Genomic DNA, 20,182 nt, shown 5'->3' with positions numbered 1-20,182 from the left:
GGTAATTAATTTTAACTGACACTGATTTTGTTACTGGAAAATACTCATGCTTGGCATAACGGGTATGCGAATTTTTTTAAACCAAGTGGTATGAAATCGAAGTCGGGAGAAAATATTTCTAAGGGAAGTCTGTCAGAATTGAGACGAGTGCTAGGTGTGAGTGGAACACAGTGGATTTTAAAAACTGCACCAGAAAACCAAGCCAACGCCACTGTGGCAATAATTTTGTAAAATGATGACATGTAGCTGAAGCAATATTTTAGATGCATGGTGTTAAATGAAATCCTAAGAATCCTAAGAATTTGAAATTTAAAAAGCTTTTTTACTGTGGCTATTAGGAATTTTTACATTGCCTATGTAGGTCATATTTGTCGAACAACCTGGAGCCAGACAAAACAGGATTAAGTGAAAGTCTTTCTTTTTTTAGGAGGAAAGTAACTTTTTAAATCAACTTGTGTGAGAAGCATTTGCCTGAAATCTCTCTTCTTCTACATTCGTTCGAAGCTTCCCCTGAGCCACCAAATCCGGGCTCAGCAGCTGGGCCAGCCAGTTGGCAGCAGACAGCTCCTGGAGTGTTTAAGGATTATTTCTTGGCAGCTTTTGAAAAAAAAAAAAAAAAAAAAACCCAACAAACCAAAAAGCACTAATTGAAAGGTTAATCAAATCAGTCACACTTGCATGTTGGTTAAACAAACACCGTCTCACCGACGACGGAACAGATGCGTGGCTCCGCGCACAGAAGGCCCGTGTCTTCCATCCGCGCCTTCACCCTCCTGCGAGGCTGTGAGCCACGGGGCGGCGTTCTGAATACTCCGCGATCAAAACTGTGTTCTCAAAATCACGCAACTCTTCTTCCTTTCCAGGATTTTGCAGAGCCTGAGATATGTCACAGCAACACGAACGCCATCTGTGGCACGTGCAACCGTCAAGTCCATGGGTAAGTGTTTCTAAGTCTGCTTCGGTATACAATGATTAGCTTCAAAGCGGACGCATTTTGAGGTACAATTTGTTAAAAATACAAGTAAATATGCCAGAATACGTACATCTGAGAATAAGTGCTCTTAGGGTCAACTTTAAAGAGCTCAAGAGAAGTACTTCTGGCAGCCAATAAAATATGTCACTTCGGGCAGAGTGAGCCTGGAGCTGTGCCCAACGGTAATGGGGCGGCTCACCAGGAACTCCCACAGGTCAGGGCTGGACACGGACCCTTTCAACTGTGAAGTGCGGGGAGATTTCCTTCCCTCTTGGTCAAAGAGCTGCACGTGGTCTGACCGCGGCAGAGCTGGGAGGAACCCCTGAAGAAGTGATGTCCTGGGGACGGGGGTGGAGGGCGCTGATCGCAGTGGGTGGGGGGGGTCACAAAGCCCTCCGGGAACAGCGACAGGTCCTGTAACACGGTTCTGTACTCACGTCTTTAGTGCATGTGTGGCACCTAAACTGTACACGGGAATTAAACTGAGACAATGTGCAGTTCAGGAATTACCGCGTGGGTCCCAAGGATGAGCAGTGACAGCAGCCCTGACCATCTGGGACCACGGCCTCCGAGTCGATCCAGCAGGAAGTGGCGGAGCATGGGGTCTGGATCAGAGTGGGACGGATGCGGGTCTCCAGGTTCTGACTGTGGGGTGCGCTGCTGCAGCGGCGCCTGGCCCGCTGCTTGGCGTTTATGCCGCTGGCAGAGGATGGCTGCCATCCAGAAATCCTGTTTTGCCTTAAAATTACTTAAAACGCGATCCAGTTTGATGTAAATCCTATACATAATGCACAAAGTAAAGGATCACTCAATTCTAAGTTCAAAAGTACATTTATTTAAAATGTGGGCAAGATCTCAATATAAAAGAAAAGAGTATAAGAAAAAAAATAATCAAAGTACAAAACGTTTCAAATCTTTAACATCCATAATTTAGAGATAGCAAGGTCTTTATTTACACCATTTTATTTATAGCCGAAGTTCTGTTAACAGTGTTGTGAAAACATTTAAAAACCTGGCAAATGAATCATAAAACCTAATGTGGGCTCGTAAATTCATATAATACAAAACATAATTTATGTTTCCTTGGAATAAAATTACACATCTTAATAAGATGCACAATATTTATTATATTTGTTCTCCTGCTTTAAAATGCCTGCGTCCCGCCAGCAGCTGGAGAACACGGGCCTCTGCGGGGGAGCGCGGCCGGGTCCGCCCCACAGTGGGCGCCGCCAGTTGTCGTTCCCGGGCTCCAGCCGCAGTGGCGAGGCCGTCAGTTAAATTTATATGTAGGCGCGTTGAGGAAAAAAACGTGTCAAACACAGTGTGAACTCACACCCCTTCCAGAGTGCCCAGTCTAGGTAAGTGAGCACGTGCTGCCATTTTTCTCTCCGCGTAAACTAGTCCACCTGTGCTCTCCGCCATGGCAGGACCTGGCACGCGTCTCTGACCCGGTCAGGGCCGATACGGCACGGACCGTCCGGGAGGCCGCCCCCCACCGCCCTCCCACACCCCCGCACCCAGCAACCCCTGCAGTTCTGACCCATTCTCCCGGGGCCAAATTAATCCGTCTCCTCCTGTCTCTAGGTGGGGAAAAGGCCCCTAAGAGGACACCCACCTAACTGTTAAAGTGGCTCTTCTTCCTGAGAGTAAAAGGAGCACAGAACAGGCGTTTATAGGTATTCTTAAAAATCTAAAATTAAAATCTTAAACCTTAAAAATCTTAGAATCTTAAAAATATTAAAAATTCTTTAAAATATGTACTTAAAAAGTACATATACATATACTTATTTGTACTAAAGTACAAGCACACAGAATCCTTACAGCACTGGGTCTGCAAGAATCACTGAGTCGGGCACGTACGCGGAATACACATGACTCCGCGGGCGGTGGGAGCTGCTTGCCCAAAGGATATGATTCGTAGTCCAGGGTCTGGGTGAGCACGCCCGTCAGCACAAACTCCGCGTTGTGAACGTCTGGAAGGGACGGACGAGCCCCGTGAGCGCGGTCGAGCCGCCGTGCCCACGCGCGCGCATCACGGGCAGGCGCGGCGAGACTTACCTATTCCTCTGGCAAAGTATTCTCGACATAAGTGAAGGTCATTTTCACAGGATATCAAAATTATTTCTGACAAACTCTAAGGAAAAGAAAAAGTTTATCGGTTATGGACAAGGGCTCGCACCGGGCACGGCGCGACAGCGGCCGCCTGCTCTCTCCCCACCTGGTTCTGCTTGTGCTCCACGAGCTTGCGGAAGGACGGCTGCTTCGACAGCACCCGTCCCCCTGCACACTCCACGATCGCCTTCATGGTGGACAGACTTGGGCAGATTCCAGGTGTGATGTAAAAATATTTTGCCTAAAAATAAAAATACGAGCACGTTTTTAACTGCTCTGAAATTCTAGGGTATGTAATTTTCCATGAATTCTACTGCAATTCTGGACCAAATGTGTAATCCCGTGGCGTTACAGAAGCCCCTGTCCCTGCCGGTCAACCACCTGATGTGGGCCCGGAGCCAGGGTGCCCGTCTGAGCTAGCTGGAGCGTCCCGCCAGGGCAGGTCAGGCCAAAGGAACTGGACCCCTGTCCTGAGAGGCGTGAGGGACTCCGTGGGTCAGCAAGGACACTACACTGTCCACCTCCAGGCGCAGGCGAGAGGCGGCCGGGCACCTGCGTGACCCTTGCTCGAGACCATGCGATCTCTGGGCTCCGACGGCTGAGACGTACCTTTCTAACAGCTGTTCTCTGCTCTCAATACTACTGTGTTTTAAACCGCTCGTAAAACATGCAGAAAACTCAAGACTATTTTAGATTAAGATACATCTTAACATTCCCATTCTCCTTCCTAAGCTGGTTCCCTGAAATGAGTAAAAACAGATCAATACAAAAAAAACTTTTCAAGCTGTTCTAAGCATCTTATCTAACAAATATTTAAAAATTTTTGGTCTTATTTAGGCACACGTTCAATTTCTCTTTTTCCAAGAATCCTCATTCTCCAGCGGAGTGTGGATTTAATGAGAAGAACAAGAAGTACCAAGGATTTGTAAAAGGAAAAATCAACCTAAATGTCTCTCGCTGATTCGGTCCTTCATGAGCACAGCGCGGGCCGCCTGCCTTGTCGTGCGCGTGTCCGACGGACACGGAGAGCGCGCTCCCGCTCCACACTGGGCCTCCGGCAGGGCCCCCAGGAACCAGTCCCAGGAGGACGACCAGCCTCCCGGGGCCGGGAGTGTGCGAGCCCCTCGGCCGCTGTGCCCTGTGGGGGGCAACCGCGAGGACGCCTGTGACCACCCTTTACCTTGAAGAGCGGGGAGGCATGCGCCCGTTTCAGGGACTCCTCCAGACTGAAGGAGAACAGCACCTCGGCCTCCGCGTCCCGGAGCACGTAGTTCTGCTCGTCTGGAAAACAGAGCCGCCCGCTCAGAATAGTGCAGACTCGCGGGGGACCAGGCACGGGATCCGCCCCCGAGGTCTCCTGGCAGCAGGTCAAGGGCATGTTGCCCGCGGCTCACCCCCCACCCCGGGAAACCGCTGAATACGGAAATCCCCGCTATTCTGTTTCATTTGCTCTTCCCTGAAAACAGCCAGACAACAGGACAGACAGACTTCCTTCTCCACAGCGTATCTTCGCCTCCGGGGTCATATGCTCCTGAAAACAAATGGACTGACAGCTGGGCCCCTCTTCCACTGCCCACCTGCTCTCCACACCCCTGCCCGTTCCACATGGTTTCAGCGAGTTCACAGACCCTGAAGGAGAACTCCGGCCCGGGGGACCAGCTCAGAACCCACATCACATTCAATGTGAATATGACGACCGCAGGCCTCGTTGCACTCAAGGAGCTGGTAATAAATTGCACAGATCTAACAGATTCCTTCTAAATATATGAAAGTGGACAGCAATTTACAAGGAATAGTTTCACCAAATCTTGAGGACGTAGGAGAACTCTGTCTTTCACAGTTCTTACGGTAACACTTCCAATTTACCAAAAGTCAAAGATCACAAGTTTCATCACATGTTTCAGGCTTCTTATCAAAGTCCCATGCTCAGGAAAGCATTTCTTCCTCATGTCATAGTAACAACCAGGTCGCATAACACAGCGGGCTCTGATGACAGTTGCCCAAAGTACGGCACAGGGCAGGGGTCGGGGAGCAAGACGACACACGCCAGGACTTGCTGGCTACGTGCGGTTTCTGCCCAAGGTCCTGTTCATAAAGCAATGAGGCTTCACACCCGGAGAAGCCGCGTCTGCTCACCAGCCAGCCGGCTGACCCCGACCAAGAACAGTCCGATCAGCAAAGAGACAAATCACTAACCGGGAAAGCCAGCTGATCCGCCAATTAGATGGAGCTGCTACGCTGTGTCAGGTGGGAGAAACAAGGTCTGGAAATTGGAGAAGTCCGAAATGAACAAAGGTGCCGGCACACAGGACACATCAGATGCAAATGTCCAGGGCAACCGACGAAGCAGCTATGCCTTCCCAGGACCTGGTGGCAGGTCAGCGGGCAGGAGCCAGCGCCCCCGCTGGAGCAGCCACCCGAGAGCAGCGCGGCTCTGACGGCCTGGGCGCAGGAGACGCTACCCTGGGTTCTGCACTCCAACCTCAAAACCTAACCAGACCGACACAGGGCCGCAGAGCATAATGTGAGCCTAGAACCTCCTTGTGCCAAAAGCCAGCCGGAGTGGCTCTCACTGGACATCAAAGACAGCACGGTAACAGCCCACGGAATAAAATTTAAGGTGTCCACACCAGGAAACAACAAATCAAATGAACAGAAATACCGGCACCGTTTGAATGTACTTCTCCGCAAATGACATACCGCACTGAGAAGGCCCGCAGATGGCACCTGCTCCTGGGATCACAGGGACCCAGGAGTCACACAGCAGAACAGCACAAGCCCCAGCAGGAGTGCTGCAAGGACCGACACCGAGTAGGGAGGCCCTGCCCTCAATCGGGAGGAAGCAGCTGGTGTCCCCGACAGAGGGACAGTCTATCAAACAACCAACCGAAGCGACAAAGGACACGGAGGAGACATGGTGACCATGTGCACGGTTCCGACCCGGACCCGCTGGATTTGAGGGACACCGCAGGGACAGCCAAGCAGAGCTGAGTGAGTGGCCATGGACCGGACTCAGGGTTATACTGTGGCCATGGGGCACGATGGCCCTCTCCGTGGGGGACACAGGTCACGGTGCTGGGGATGACTGAGCAGCACTCTGGTGGCGTGCCCTTCCATGGGTCAGGAGAAACCAGCAATTTATAGTATACTTGCAGCTGTTTGGTAGCTTAGTGATTGTTTCAAATAAATAAGATTTTTAAAAATCAAAACCAACTATATTATTTTTCTTAAATCAAAAACCAACTATGTATAAACCATGTTTATAAAGTATGTTTATAAAATGTTAAAAGATGGGTAAAACAAAGAAATGACTCTGAAAGCAAAACTTCAGACCCTACTACAAACCACCCACGTAAGGTCAATATTCTTCTTGAGAAATTGAGAAAATAATCCCAAAGTGTCAACTTTTGGCAAAACAAAATATTAAATGTTTATTAAAAATCAATGATTTGGGGCACCCGGGTGGCTCAGTGGGTTGAAGCCTCTGCCTTCGGCTCAGGTCATGATCCCAGGGTCCTGGGACCGAGTCCTGCATCGGGCTCCTTACTCAGCGGGGAGCCTGCTTCTCCCTCTGCTGCTGCTCCCCCTGCTCATGCTGTCTCTCCCTCTCTTGCACGCACACTCTCTCAAATAAATAAAATCTTAAGTAAATAAGTGATTTGCATATACCAACAAACTGATCCTAAAGCTGATACGGAGGGCAAATGGCCAAAGAAGCCGACTCAGCACTGAAGGACAAGAACAAAGCAGAAGGCCGCCTTCCAAGCTCAGCTCGACGTTCACAGAGTCAATACCGCGTAGCACCAGCAAAGAATCGATCAGGAAACCCCAGAAACAGGCCCATATCAACAATATAAACTGGTCTTTAAGAAAGGAAAAGGCAATACGACTGAGCAAAGACCAGTTTTTCAACACCTGGATGTTCACATGCAAAAAACAAACCTAGGAATCCAGACACAGACTCTACCCCCTTCACAAAAATTAAAATGGGTCACAGACCTAAGTATAAAACTATAAAACTCCTGGAACACAGGAGAAAATCTAGATGACTGAGTTTGGCAGTGACTTCAGGTACAACACCGAGGGCATGATCTACGGAAGGAATAACGGATCAGCTGGACTCCATTAAAATCAAAAATTTGTGTTCTGGGACAATAATGTCAACCGAATGAGAAGACAAGCCACAGAGGGAGAGCAACCAGCTGGAAAGACACAACTGACTCAGGACTGCTGTCCAAAATATACAAAGAACTCCTGAGACTCAACAATAAGAAAACAACTCAATTCAAAAAACGGGCAAAAACTCTGGATAAACGTGGCACCAGAGAAGATACAGAAATGGCAGATGTGTGCATGAAAAATGCTCCACGTCTAAGTGCTCACTGCACCGCAAACTGCCCCAGAACGAGGAGACCGCTACACAACACCTAAAATGGCAGAAACCCCAGACACCGACGCCACCAAACGCAAGCACGGACGCGGAGCGACGGCAAGGTCCTTCATCTCCGGCAGGGACGCGGACGGGGGCAGCTAACGCGGAAGATGTCCGGTGGTCTCTTACCAGACTAACCACACTCTTGCCACGTGATCCAGCAGTCACACCCCTCGGTACAGACTCTAAGTCACAGCCCCACAAAAGCTATACGAGAATGACGGCGGCGGCTGTGTTCATAATTGTCAAAACTCCCGTCGGCGAACAGATCAACTGTGGTCCACGCTCAGTGCCACAAAGAAATAAGCTACGAAGCCGTGAAGGGACGGGGGGACACGGAGATGCATCTCGCTGAGCGCAAGAGCCACTGAGAAACGATGTGGACGGCAGGCTCCAACGACAGGACTCCGAGAAGGCAATGACCGTGACCAGCAAACACTCTTCCATCCTGATACTCGGGGGCCGGACGGGAGATGTACGAATATTTATTACTAATACATAGTAAGTGTTTACAAGCGACTGAACCCCTTCGACCCCTCAGAGGTCAACAGTTAACGCCAAACAAGTGAAAGTCAGTCGGCCAAAACTTCGTGAAATGTGGACTGCTGTGAACTTTACAAACGGATAAAAGTCTTAGCGCCACTGCACTTCGGGCTTAAAGACCAAAACAAGAAACTAAACAGATGGTGGTGATGCTTGTCGCGGGGCCAAGCTCCCTTCTCCTGCTCCAGCGGACAGGTAAGGGGTGAGGATGTGGTTGCAGTGTTGCTGGGGAGGCTCACACAGAGGATAATGCCGCTGACGCTAACGAAGGCGCAAATGAACTGCGGCCATAAAGCTTCATGGAGGAATGGTCTGGAGCTCATACTCGCTCTCTGCGTAGCAAGTTCTAAAAACACTTGGATAAGCTAAGAGACAAACCTCTCCCTGACAGCCCAGAAGGAATTCACTCCTGGGGCTCTGAACAACAGGAGGCCGGCGAGGGGAGGCAGACCCCATCCCTCCGACGGAACCGGCCATCAAACCCGGGCCGGGACCACCACAGACACCGCTGCCTGCGGGGACGGCCTTCTACTGCCGGTTTCCAAACAAAGTACACGGGTCCGCAACCAGCAAAGGGTGGCAGGGCGCTTAGCTTCCCTAGCACTGCCTGAATGACCGAACTCCTACTTTGTAGCATGACAGCAGCAGCCACAGACTCGCCGGAACGCGGAAGAAATTCGTGAATTTAATGGTGAGTCTCCGGAGTAAAATAGTGAGCTGGAGTCGGCACGGACGAAAGCGGACAGACACCAGGGAAAAGAAGGTCTGTCCGGAGCAGGAAATGGGAGGGGCGCGACAGCAGCACGTACCGATGAACTTCTGACACTTGAAGCACTCCTCCAGCCACTCCGGGGTCACGATGTGCCGCACCACGGAGATGGCCGTCAGGAACTTGACCGTGCGCGTCACTTTGCTGGCGACGAGGTGCGTGCACTTCTGCGCCGACTCGGCGACCTCGCCCCCCAGGATGTAGAGCTTCTGAACGGAGCACAGGCGGCGATGAGTGCGGCCTCCACCGCCCCGGGACAGCGCGGCGCGGATGGCACCCACGGCTGTCGTCACGGCCACAGAGGCCACCTCCCTACCAATCGAGTCCCCGAGCACCGGGCAGCGCATCTCAGACCCGCAGGTGACACGGGCGTGCATGAAGCACGGTCACCTATAGTCTCTGCTTTCAAAGAACCCAGCAGAGACGTGACTGAGGAGGTGCGAGCACGCGGAAAACACTCAATCGTGAACACAAAAAATTAAATTGTACTGAACCTAGAATCCCATCTGTAAGTTTCTTTCCCTTAAAAACAATGAGAAGGAATCCAACAGGACAGTCACGAACTTTTCACTGCACCCCATCCCCATGGCCCAGCAACAGGAAGCTGCTGCTCCAGGACGGTGTCTGAGGTCGTGTCCCCACTTCCTATCCAAGGACATGATTCCCTGAGCCTCCCCCAGGTGGCCTGCAGCTTCAGTGGGAGACGCTGAGGGGCTAAGCTGAGCCTTTCTAGGACAATGCCTTTAAGCAGGCTTGCTCTTGTTTCTGCGGCTATAAAAATGGGTCTCGGTCTAATCACCAGAGTCCTACTAAGAAAGCAATTGTCTACGTAGAAAACCAAATGTAGAAAGCACAGAACGAGGTGAAAAAACCCTCAACAATTTAATGACTACTTATTACTATAAAAACTACTACAACTACTTTGTAAGTATATGTTATTAAGACTATTAGGATATTCCTGACTCAGTGTTATTTTAATTAACTGCTACCCTAAAACAAATATATACAGAAAGGCACAGGGCTAAATATCTTTACAGAAAGCAGAATATAATTTTACCTTAATATACTGTTGAACCTGGACAGGCTCAAATCCAGTGAAAAGCACAAAAGGGGTCAATTCTGGTGTTAACTTTTTGGTGGGAGGCGGTATATCTTCGATTCTGTAAAATGAATATAGAAAACACAAAGCTGACTTTGTCCACTTGAAACTACTAAAACCCCTTGTCTGCTAAAGATCATTTCTATTTTACCAACTGCGGAGAGCTTTAAGTATGTGGGGATTTGTCCATCCGGGAGAGTGCGAGGCGCCTGTCCTGTCTGTCCCCATCTTCCTTGGTCTCCCCAAAACACTGCACGGTGCCTCCAAGGAAAGTAACCCACTGACACCCCCCCCCCCCCCCAGTGACAAATGTTCTCAACTCCTGCCTCGATGGTTCTGCCGAGGACCTGTTCTGGGTGTGCGTCAGCCACTGAGGAGGCGTCCCGGGAGCTGCAGCCCCTCACAGGACCTCCGCCCTGTCTTACATACATCAGAGGCTCAAAACAAGCTACTGGACTTAAGCACACCTTTTAAATTAAATCACGGAGTCTTTTACTTATCCTTAAAATTTTGGAGTTCCTTTTTTACCCTACATTTGAGACCGTCTACATGAAATAGTTTTTAAGGTTCATTTGGGGGCATTTATATGACCATTTAATAAATGATCATAGGGACACTGGTAACTCCATTGGTTAAGTACCCAATTCTTGATCTCAGGGCCATGAGATCGAGCCCTGAGCTGGGCTCGGCACCGGGCAAGGAGTCTGCTTGAGATCCTCTCTCTCCCCGTCGGCACCCACGGCCCCATCACTGCTCATGCTCTCGCCCTAATAGATATGGTCAATCAGGACGTTACTGAATCCTTCCATGACTCACACACTGTGATGTGGGGGTGGATCGGGCAGGATGCAGAGCAGGGGAGAGACTAGGGGAAGCTGGTGACCACAGGGCACAGCCCAAGCAGGTGAACTGTGGTTTGCACGTCCAGCTGGGAAATAAGGGCTTTGGAAGACGCCGGATGAAGCAGCAAGCTCCCGGTTCATCCTGTGTCTGCTGTGCCTGACGCACCCAATGACAGCCGGGACACCACTGCTGCCCGGAGCCGGCCGAGCGGGTCTTTAGCACGGGAGCCCCAAGCCCCGCACACGCTCTCCCAGGGAGGGTTCAACCCCAGCCTGGCGCGCACGGCCAGCCCAGCTTGCCCTGCCGGGCCCCCAGTGCGCTCTGCCACAGCAGCTATGTCCCCCGAGCTTCTGATAAGGTTTTGTATAAAAAAAAAAAACCAAAAAAATACAGCTTTTTCTTTTTAATTAAAAAAAATACTTGCCTTTCACTTTTATGTTGAGCAACGAGACAGAAACAAACCACAACAAAGGTGTGAGGCAATAAACAAATCTCATTTACTGTGGAAACACCCTGAACCCGGCTCCCCAGACGCGCTGAGGGCTGAGCGCGGCAGGCGCAGGGCGGCTATACCTGGCTCTCTTGGAGGAAGGCTGGGCCGTCACGTCACTCGCTTTCGGCTTGGGAGGCAGCCGCACGCCCTGCAAGCAAAGGGTCACGTGCTTAGCACACGGGCCTGTGACCGGGCACCCCGGGCGATCCATGCAGGGAAGAGCCAGCGCGCTCCTGCGACGGCCCCGCGCCGCATTGCGGCGACACCAGCACCCGCCCGGGACCCCAGCAAGAGCCGCTGCCGGCAGCAGGCTCCAGACACTGCTGTGCGGGTCAGCGCCCGCCTTCCAGGCCCCCCAAACCCTCAGGCCCTCGGGGCATCCCCATCCCCCCCCCGCCCGCTGCTGCACCACGCAGGCCATCCTCCAGCTTCAACACCGCGTGGCGGTTTTCACTTCACGCGTGTGGCCCCGTGTCCCAGGGTGGACTATGGGGAACACGGTCACCGCGGTCACAGCCCCTCGAAGCCAATGGCCCCTCAAGCAGGGCTGCCGGCTGCGCGCGTTGTAGGACGGTCACGGGGCGGCCCGCAGCAGAGCGCGTTCCCGTAGCTACTTCCAGAGACGCGCCGTGGTTTACAGCCCGGACCCCTCCTGATCGCTTTCTAACCACTGCTGCCGGGTGTAGACGGCCCCTGCACAAGTCAGCGTGCGCGCAGGCGACGCCAGGGACCCCCGCACCCCGTCAGACTTAGGGCCGGGCTCACGGCACCCCGACAAGCGCAGCCCTCGGCTCTCAGCAGGGGGCAGGCGCTGGCAAGTGTCCCCGGCGCCACGGACCAGCAGCAGCAAGAAACACGCAGGGGACGCAAGCGGGGTGACCAGGCTGCTGTGACCGCCTGCACGGAGCCACAGGAAGGTGGTGTCTGTGGTGCGGGGCCTGGACGGGTCTTCCCTGAGGACCAGGTTCCCAGCTTCATCCTCAAGGCCACCATGACCCTCTCATCCATATGGATCCGGAGAGTATCTGTTCTTGCTCAGGTGTCAGAGCTGGTCAGGTTTCAGTAAAACCACAACTGTGAGTTTAAGCGAAAGGAACCACCCCACGTGACCACGTCATCACATCATCAGGATGAAGGAAACACTCTGGACAGTTGTCAGTGGCTTCTAACGACGTTAGACGTGGAAGCGGCACCGCAGATCGTCAGGAAGCAGGGCACAGGCTGAGGCGTTCTCGTAATCCTGAGAAGCGCACGCTCCTCGGCGGCTCGGGGGACACCAACCCTCCCTCTAAAGCTCCACGTGACCTGCAAGTCCATCAGCGAAAAAACCCAGCAGAGTGCACGCAGTGGCATGCACCTAACCTTGAACCTTTAACTTCCACGGACCCCACCAAGGAAACCATGGCTGTCCTTGCGGTGGCAGCGCGCCAGCAGTGACAGGGACCAGGGACCAGGTTCTACAGCGTGGCATTACTTAGACGTGCCGCGGAAACATAGCCCAAAACACCATTCGTGTCCCACCATCACGTCTGACCGACGGCCCCACCCAGAGGGCAGTCCAGCTTGCCTCCTGGCTGTCACCCGCATTCCAACTTGAGCCAAGGACAGAATCAGACACCTCCCCCGACGTGGCCAGGCGTCCCCTCCTGTCTCCTCTGCGGCCCAGAGCGCGTCGGAGCTGCCGGTGCTGCCGTCAGGGCTCCCGGCCCATGCATGAGACGGAAACAAGATGTATGTTTGTCCTACTTCCTTCTCGCTCTTTCCAGCAGCCACACGGCTCGTGGAAGCCAACAGTGCTCTTCACGTGGCAGCACCAAGGACGGAAACCACCACCAGGTAAGGGAGGAAAGGACCCAGGGCTAAATGTTCTATGACAGGTGGGGAGATACAACCTTCATTTGTTACGTGGACTAATTACTCAAAGAGTTTTTAACTGACAAACACAAATCCTGCACTTTTATAAGACCGTGACAGCCGAAGCGACTTGGCCGAAGCCTGAACGTACCATTAGCAGCTCGGCCGACACTTTCAACGGGACTCTCCAAGCATCTAGAGAGAAAGAGAAGTTACTTTACAACAACACTGCTTACGTGGAAAGCCTGTTTGTGAAAACCTTTTCTGGGGCTGGTAACCTTAGACATGTAGGTGACTTTCAATTTTATCAAGGCCACAAAACAGAACTTCGCTTGTGCTAACTTCTCTTCCAGGACGAGGGCAGGCGGGGACAGTGCTCGGGGTGAACATGCCGTGCCTCCTCTGGGTGAGGAGCACGAGGGAGAACAGTGACAGCCCAGCCACAGGTGTGCAGAGTGAAGCTATCCCACGGCCCGCTGTGGCGGCCGGCGGCCGGGCGTGGGAACCATCGCCACGTGGCCATGGCGTCAGGGAGCCAGCGTGAAGGACCACAGCACGTCCCCCACACATCCGCTGGGTTGAACGCTTCAGGGAAGGACGAGGAATCTTTATGATGCTTTCATTTCAGAATGGAAGGAAGACAGGTATGTCTGTCCCTAAGAGAGATCGTGGCTTAAACCGAGGACCTCTCTCGTGATTAAAGGCATCCGGACTTCACGCCGAATGAACTCGACAAGCGAGCACAGTAAAGCAGAGTTTGAATGACCGTCTGCTCGAACGGATGTCCTACAGCATACGCAGCACAGCTGCTGGTGGGTAGGGTGGGCAACAGAGGTCGGTGCCACCCAGGAGCAGCTGCAGCTGGCCCACACCTGCCCACACCGCCCTTGCCATGGCAGGTCAGCCAAGGCCCGACAAGGGCAAGAGGCAGGAGACAGGTGCTCGTCTACCACTGAGGCAGAGAAGGCTGGGCGTGGGTCACGGGGAGGGGGTGCTTCAGAGACGCAGTCACTGGCTGCAGACGAGACGGCAGTGCCCTGGGAGCTCCTCCGTCTGTGAGCGGCTACCAGGACGGCGACTGAGAACACAGAACGAGTGAGGCCTCCCTGCGGGGTGGCCGAAGGGAGTGTGGGCAGGAGACCAGGAATGACAGGGAATGAACACGACGGGAAGGCTAAGGGCACGGATATGCCTCCGGTAAATGCAAGGCGGCGGGAGCCCTGTAACCCGTGACGTGCCGGTGAAACCCCACTTACCCAGAAGATTGAAAACCAAGTGCGGAGTCGGGGCGAAGGGCTCCTGCAGATTGAATGCCGTGTAGCGGCCGTAGTGGACCTGCCTCAGCGCCTCGAAGTTCCCCAGGAGGATGTCGCCAAGCCACTGGGCGTTCACACACGGTATCCTCCACTCCTTGGCTTTTTCATACTTCAAACCGGTGGGTCTTTTTTTGGGGGGGGGGGACACATTTTATTAAGTGTTAGATTTGCCTACTGTTCAAAAAAAACGTTTATTTTCAACACAGTACCTTAGAAACATCGGGGGCATCTCAGCAGAGTCACCAGTAACCCCCGGCGGGTGATTCCGGGACGTGTCCCGGCTCACGCTGGGTCACCGGGTTTTCTGCTAGCTTACTAAAAATTCACCTTATTCCCAGCACCTAACTTAATCCTAATCTTGCCGATTCCTCTAATTTCGCTCCCTTTTATAGGTACTCCTGCTGCTATCAAACAGATCACTGCCCTGCCGTTCTTCCAACCGACTTGGGTTCTCAAACGCCCACCAGGGAACCAGGAGGACCTGGAGCCCCGCCCTGCACCGGGATCCCCTACAGGAGCCCCAAGCCCCCGGGGCCACGCTTACTCCTTGCAGATGAGCACCGTGTTGCCGCGGCACAGGTAGCCCGTGTACTTGGCGCCCGCCAGGTAAGCCATCAACTTCAGGTCGTCTCTGTCACTGTCGACAAATCCAGTCACAGAAATAATCTAAGCACAAAGAGAGCAAATAAGGCCGAGACACAGGGACAGGGCGACCCGTGAACACCTGCTCCTTTACCCACGGGTGTTCCCACGCGTCACCCGCGTCCCCGCACACAGGCAGGAACGCCCCTCCTGTGAATGTCCAAACCAGCGTCTTGTCCACAGTCCACCGGTGACATGCGGCGCCACGGGGGAGGTGGGGGGGAGGGCAGCGAACACGACAGCAAACATGGGGAAACCTTGCTTGCGTGAACAGGACGCCGCCCGGATCATTTGAACAAAGCTCTCTCACTAAGCACATAAACATGAACTGGCCAGTTCCTTGTTCTCACTAAACCCCAGCCTGGAGGTTACGTGAGTGACAGACCCCCACAAGTCCGGATAAGTTCTGCCAGCGGGGCCGCTCCCGGCAGACGAGGCCTGGTTTACTTGAGGGTTTTAAGTAGCGGCAGAAGCTGGAGAGACCCAGTGAAGTTCTGCTCCATGCAGGGGACTCTGATGGCTTTAAGGGACCCGGGCAATGAGACAGTGGCACCGCAGGGCCCTTTCAAGCTGGGCCGGAGGTAGCACGCCAGGACAGGGACTCAGAGGCCCACGTGGGAGAGGGGCAGGCGGGGCAGGATCACGACGCCAAGGGATGTCCCTTACGTGCTGAGAGCAGGGCTTTCCGCCCGGGGGGAAGGCCACAGGGAAGTGGAGGGCGCGGTGAGGCGGCACCAGCTTCTTCTTCTTTAGGACCATGTTCAGCCAGTGCGCCGTGACACACCTCTTCCTCTCCCTGATCGCCTGCCAAACAAGATCACAGGTTTGCCGGGCTGGCGTGTGTGCAGCTGCGGCAGAGGCACAAAGCGGCCAGGCTGTGTAACTGCAGCAGCACCTGCGTGGGAAGGCCTGTGGGGACTGTAGGGCACCGAGCGCTGGCTTTACCAAAGGGACAAATGACAGAGGCAGGCGGAGTCTCACGCAACTAACAATGGGACCACCTACATACAAGCAGCCGGCAACGGGGGACAAAAGCAACACATTTTATAACAACCTTAAAAATAACTTTGATCATGAGTAGGGTTTGTGATCATCAACATGAAAATTTCCCTTAAGAACACCAAGGGCCCCAAAGAGAACAAGTTTCTTCTGAAAAAATATAACCGCCCACTAAAATTAACCACAGAGTAGAGAAACTAACCCTCACAAGCACTTCTACGTTTTCAGGTGGAAAGTGTTTAAGAGGAGAGTTCTGGGCATTCATGACATGCCTAACGACCGCGGTCTGTCTACCAACAACAACACTGTTAGAAGAGAAAAGACTTGAGGGAACAGTCGAGGTGACACCCGGAGAAAGCCTGTGCCCCACGGAGCCTTGGAGCCGCCCCTCCAGCCTGCATACGTACACAGCCCCACAACAGCGGGAAAGCCTGCTTCCGCCCCCGGTCGGTCAGTGCTGCTCTGGACCGAGTACAAGGTCAGTGTCCTGTCCCTGACACCACCTGGGGTCACCTTCACTCTCTCCACGCTCAAAGACATAGAAGCCACCAGTCCACGAACATATTTATCCCGGCACAGATTGATGAAAATTACTAAAAACGTATTCCCTTTCAGAAGTAGACAAAAGTCCTTTCCAAAGACACTAGTCTCTAGAATCCTTGGATGGTCCTTGAAAAGGGACAGACCTCGCTGCAATCAGAGCCGAGGCCACTCACCTGCGCGTACATCCCGCTGACCTGACTCTCGCACAGCAGGTGTGTGCACCGGCTGGAGAACGTGGGGTCCACGGCGCCACCATGCGTCTGGATTATCTAGACACACACAAGACCCAAAGTTGCAATCAACTTCAAGTACTCAGAAAAACCGAGGAGAACTGACTTTCAGGTTAGACTGCTCTCAAAACAGTCCACGACAGGTTTTCACAGCCTACTTCGCCGAAGGGGGTGCGCTGGGTATCAGCTGTGTTTATGGGTGCTTCCGTCCAGCACCACAATGTGAAAATGAGCACCAGCACTCTCTGAATCTGAATCCCCAGATGGAGATGAGCGAGAAATGGAGCGCCCTCTTCCTGAAGCAGGGCCCTCCCCACCTGGCACCACCACGTGTCAGAGCCACTGATGGTGCGGGGCAGAGGGCGAGCCCGTGCAGGATGCGGACCACAGCCCTGGATGCCAACAGGACCGCCCCAGGACCCCCCCAGGTGTGACAATGAAAACCTGCTTCAGACATGACCAAACAGCCCGTGATTAAAAGCCATTACTCATTTCTTTAAAGGGAAACAAAAAAAGCAGCGAGAAAGCAGTGGATACCAAAATCTGTTAACTCAGACCCTGAGTGGGGGCGCGGGACTGCTCTGTGCCACACAGGCATTAGACGGCATTAGACGGCGGGCTGGGTGGGGGTCAGAGTCCAAACAACTGCACCGGAGAGACTGTCGCTGTCCGTTGAAAAAGACGTGCCCCGCAAAACAATTCTGCTTCACCTCCTTGTTAAGCTTCACTATTCTAGCCCTCTGCGCACACTGGTGAGGCCTGCTGGAAACAGCCACCTCCCCTGCCACCGCTCTGGTGCACATGCTGTGTACCCCCACCTCCAAGGACAGGACAGAGTCCTGGCCACCCCTCCCCCCATTTGGCCACATCACCGTTCGCGCTGGAGTCTGCCTCCGGTCCGTGTCCACTGCTGCACGTGCCCTCCCCGGGCTGGTCCAGAACTGCCCTCCTGCCTCCCTCTTCCCGTCCTGTACACCTTTCCCTCTGGCTCCCAAGCGCTTCAGAGAACACCACGGCAGCTAGAACCAGGCCCACACATCCCCAATGTGCTTCCCCTTGGACGAGAGCCCGATCCCCTCCGTGGGTACGGGCCAGCCCCACGGAATACGGATGACCATGGGCAGGGCTTCGTCCCTGCTGGGCCGCAGCTCACACGCCCTGGGGGCAAGCCAGGAGGCTCTCGCCCACCAACCGCACCGCCCACAGGGAGCCCGAACCCTGCGCCCCATCCTGCAGCACTGCTGCCTGGTGTCCCACCCGAGGAACGAGCACTGCCGCGACTCACGGCGCCATGGGTGGCCCCGTCCCACAGCAGCACATGGTACAACACACGCCTTGCCGAGAAGCCCACCAAGCGGCCTGGCAACCCCACTCTACCCAGTGCCACCCCTCTGAGACCCCTCTGCGTGCCCCAGCAGAGGCGGGCTCCTCCGGCCGCTCACCTTCCCATCTGCTGGACATGGCCCCTGCCCTCACCCCACTGACCGTGGAAGGTGAGGAGACCGTCCTTGCCGCTCTTCGGCCGGGGTCACCTGCTTCAGAACTCTGAGCTGCACCTGACGCGGCGCGTCCCCCTCCCCACCGCCCCAGGTGCTGAGCACCCTGCCCTGACCTCCCCTGCCCTCACACTCCTGTTGTTTAAGGCTGGCCCTCCTGGGCTAATCCTTTAATCCAACAAAACAAAAGCAAATCTTTCTCTACCTTCCTTTGAGTTATTCTACTGCTTTTTAGGACAGTCTCTACGCGTGGCCTCCTACCACTTCCGTGACTGTATTTTGAAGTTTTCTGCAGCTGTAACTCTCCAACGGGCCCCGCCCCCTCCTCCGACCACTGCCCCAGTACAGGGTCCTGGCATCACTTCCTGGTACTCCCTTCACCCAACTTTCGTGATTTAAAACGTACATCTCTCCTGTCTCCCTGTGCTCTAATAGCTCTAGGGAGAAGACTCCGGCGTCCACAACATGGCACGCAGCAGAGGCGTTAGAAGGGCTGCCCCAGCCCAGAGTGTGTGCCTTTCCACCGCCCCAGCCGCACCTGCGCCACCTGTCTACCTGCGGGGCTCCATCTGGGAGACCCTCCAACGCCCACTCCCACTTGTCCTTTAGGATGGAGTTCAGGAATCACCTGTTCCCGCAGACCCTCCCAAGGCACAGACCCACCACCCAAAGGGTGATGTTCTGTCTCACGGCTCGCCTGCACCCACCGTCCTGCCTCGTCAGTCCCGTACGGACAGCTAGTTTGCCAACTGACGCACCGTCTTCTGCGTCTTCTGCGCCCCGCAGTATCCCCCACATCCGAGTAAGCTGGGCAGAGCAGGGTTTACACAACAGGAACGCTCCGAGGGACGCGCGTCCCGGGCGAACATGAAGCAGACTCACACTCGCTTTTCTCTTTCAACTCTGACTCAGTTGGGGATTTGCGGCCTGAAGGGAAAAGTACCGCTTTCTCTTCTTCAAAGGCCACCAGACAGAACGCAGACCACAGGCACTACGGTTCCACGAGGGAGACTGTGCGATCCCTTCCTCGCTGGAGAGGCTAAGGTGCCCCAGCACTGCCTCTGGAGACAGGACTGAGGACACAGAAGTGCACGGCCCCTGCTCCAGGGCACCGAAACCCTCCTCTTACTGTCACATCCACAGCGACATACAAATAATTCATGCCCCATAGAATGTAGGAGCTGAAATGCCGTGAAGGGACAGAGCGCGCTTCACTCTCCCCTCACAGCTGCACAACCCCGCAGCCCAGGGGCGTCTGCCCGAGGTCGCAGGGACCGTGAGTGCAGACGCCGCCACACGTGCACGATGGCACTGTGTGCCTCGGGGGCTGGGGTGCGGGGCACCCGGATAAGCGCCATCCGGGCTACACTCAGAGCAGAGCGCTGGGGACAAGGCTCTTCCTCTGCGAGCACGACTCACCCGCTTCCAGGTGGCCAGCAGCTGCTTGTCAGACATCTGCTCCGGGTAGTCCGCAATCGCAAACACGCATCCCAGTAAGAAGCCTTCTTCCGGAACTGGCACAGAAAGACAGGAGAAGCGAAACCCCGTGAACACAGGAGTCTGCGTGCGCACACACGCTCACTTCGCCGAATCCCGTCTGGAGGTGTGAAGCAAGCCGCTCCCGGCCAGGACGTGCGGCAGCAGCCAGAGCACTAGCCTGGGGGTGTTGCTGGGCGCGCGCCAGCGGGGCTGTGTGCACTTGTGATCTGACAGCAGAACCAAGAGAGCGAAGCCCTGGGCACCCTCAGGGCAACGGTCATCCTGCGGGACGCCATCCACGTGGAGGGCTACGCCATCCCCCTCGGCAGAGGCCGTGCACCTGCTCTTCGCCAGGTGTG

The 20,182-nt window shown here is 54.3% G+C and overlaps 1 protein-coding gene across 5 annotated transcripts in view; it reads right to left on the bottom strand.

The window, feature by feature from the left end:
- Positions 1–1,905: 1,905 nt before the first annotated feature.
- PAXIP1 (PAX interacting protein 1) overlaps positions 1,906–20,182 on the bottom strand; it is a 123,242-nt gene continuing 104,965 nt past the window's right edge. For 4 of the 5 annotated variants that reach the window (XM_032305836.1, XM_032305837.1, XM_032305838.1 and 1 more), the window contains 14 exons: positions 19,764–19,858; positions 16,792–16,887; positions 15,743–15,880; positions 14,979–15,100; positions 14,375–14,559; positions 13,270–13,313; positions 11,345–11,412; positions 9,887–9,989; positions 8,870–9,038; positions 4,266–4,366; positions 3,192–3,326; positions 3,032–3,107; positions 2,886–2,946; positions 1,906–2,259 (listed from right to left, as the gene is read on the bottom strand). In XM_032305836.1, coding sequence (XP_032161727.1) covers positions 2,244–2,259; positions 2,886–2,946; positions 3,032–3,107; positions 3,192–3,326; positions 4,266–4,366; positions 8,870–9,038; positions 9,887–9,989; positions 11,345–11,412; positions 13,270–13,313; positions 14,375–14,559; positions 14,979–15,100; positions 15,743–15,880; positions 16,792–16,887; positions 19,764–19,858 — 1,409 coding nt within the window. In that variant the 3' untranslated portion in view covers positions 1,906–2,243. The other variant, XM_032305839.1, reaches the window with a different exon arrangement.

This window comes from Mustela erminea, chromosome 11 (genome assembly GCF_009829155.1).
Source record: "Mustela erminea isolate mMusErm1 chromosome 11, mMusErm1.Pri, whole genome shotgun sequence".
Lineage (NCBI taxonomy): Eukaryota > Metazoa > Chordata > Mammalia > Carnivora > Mustelidae > Mustela > Mustela erminea.
This window is presented reverse-complemented; position numbering and strand designations above follow the sequence as displayed.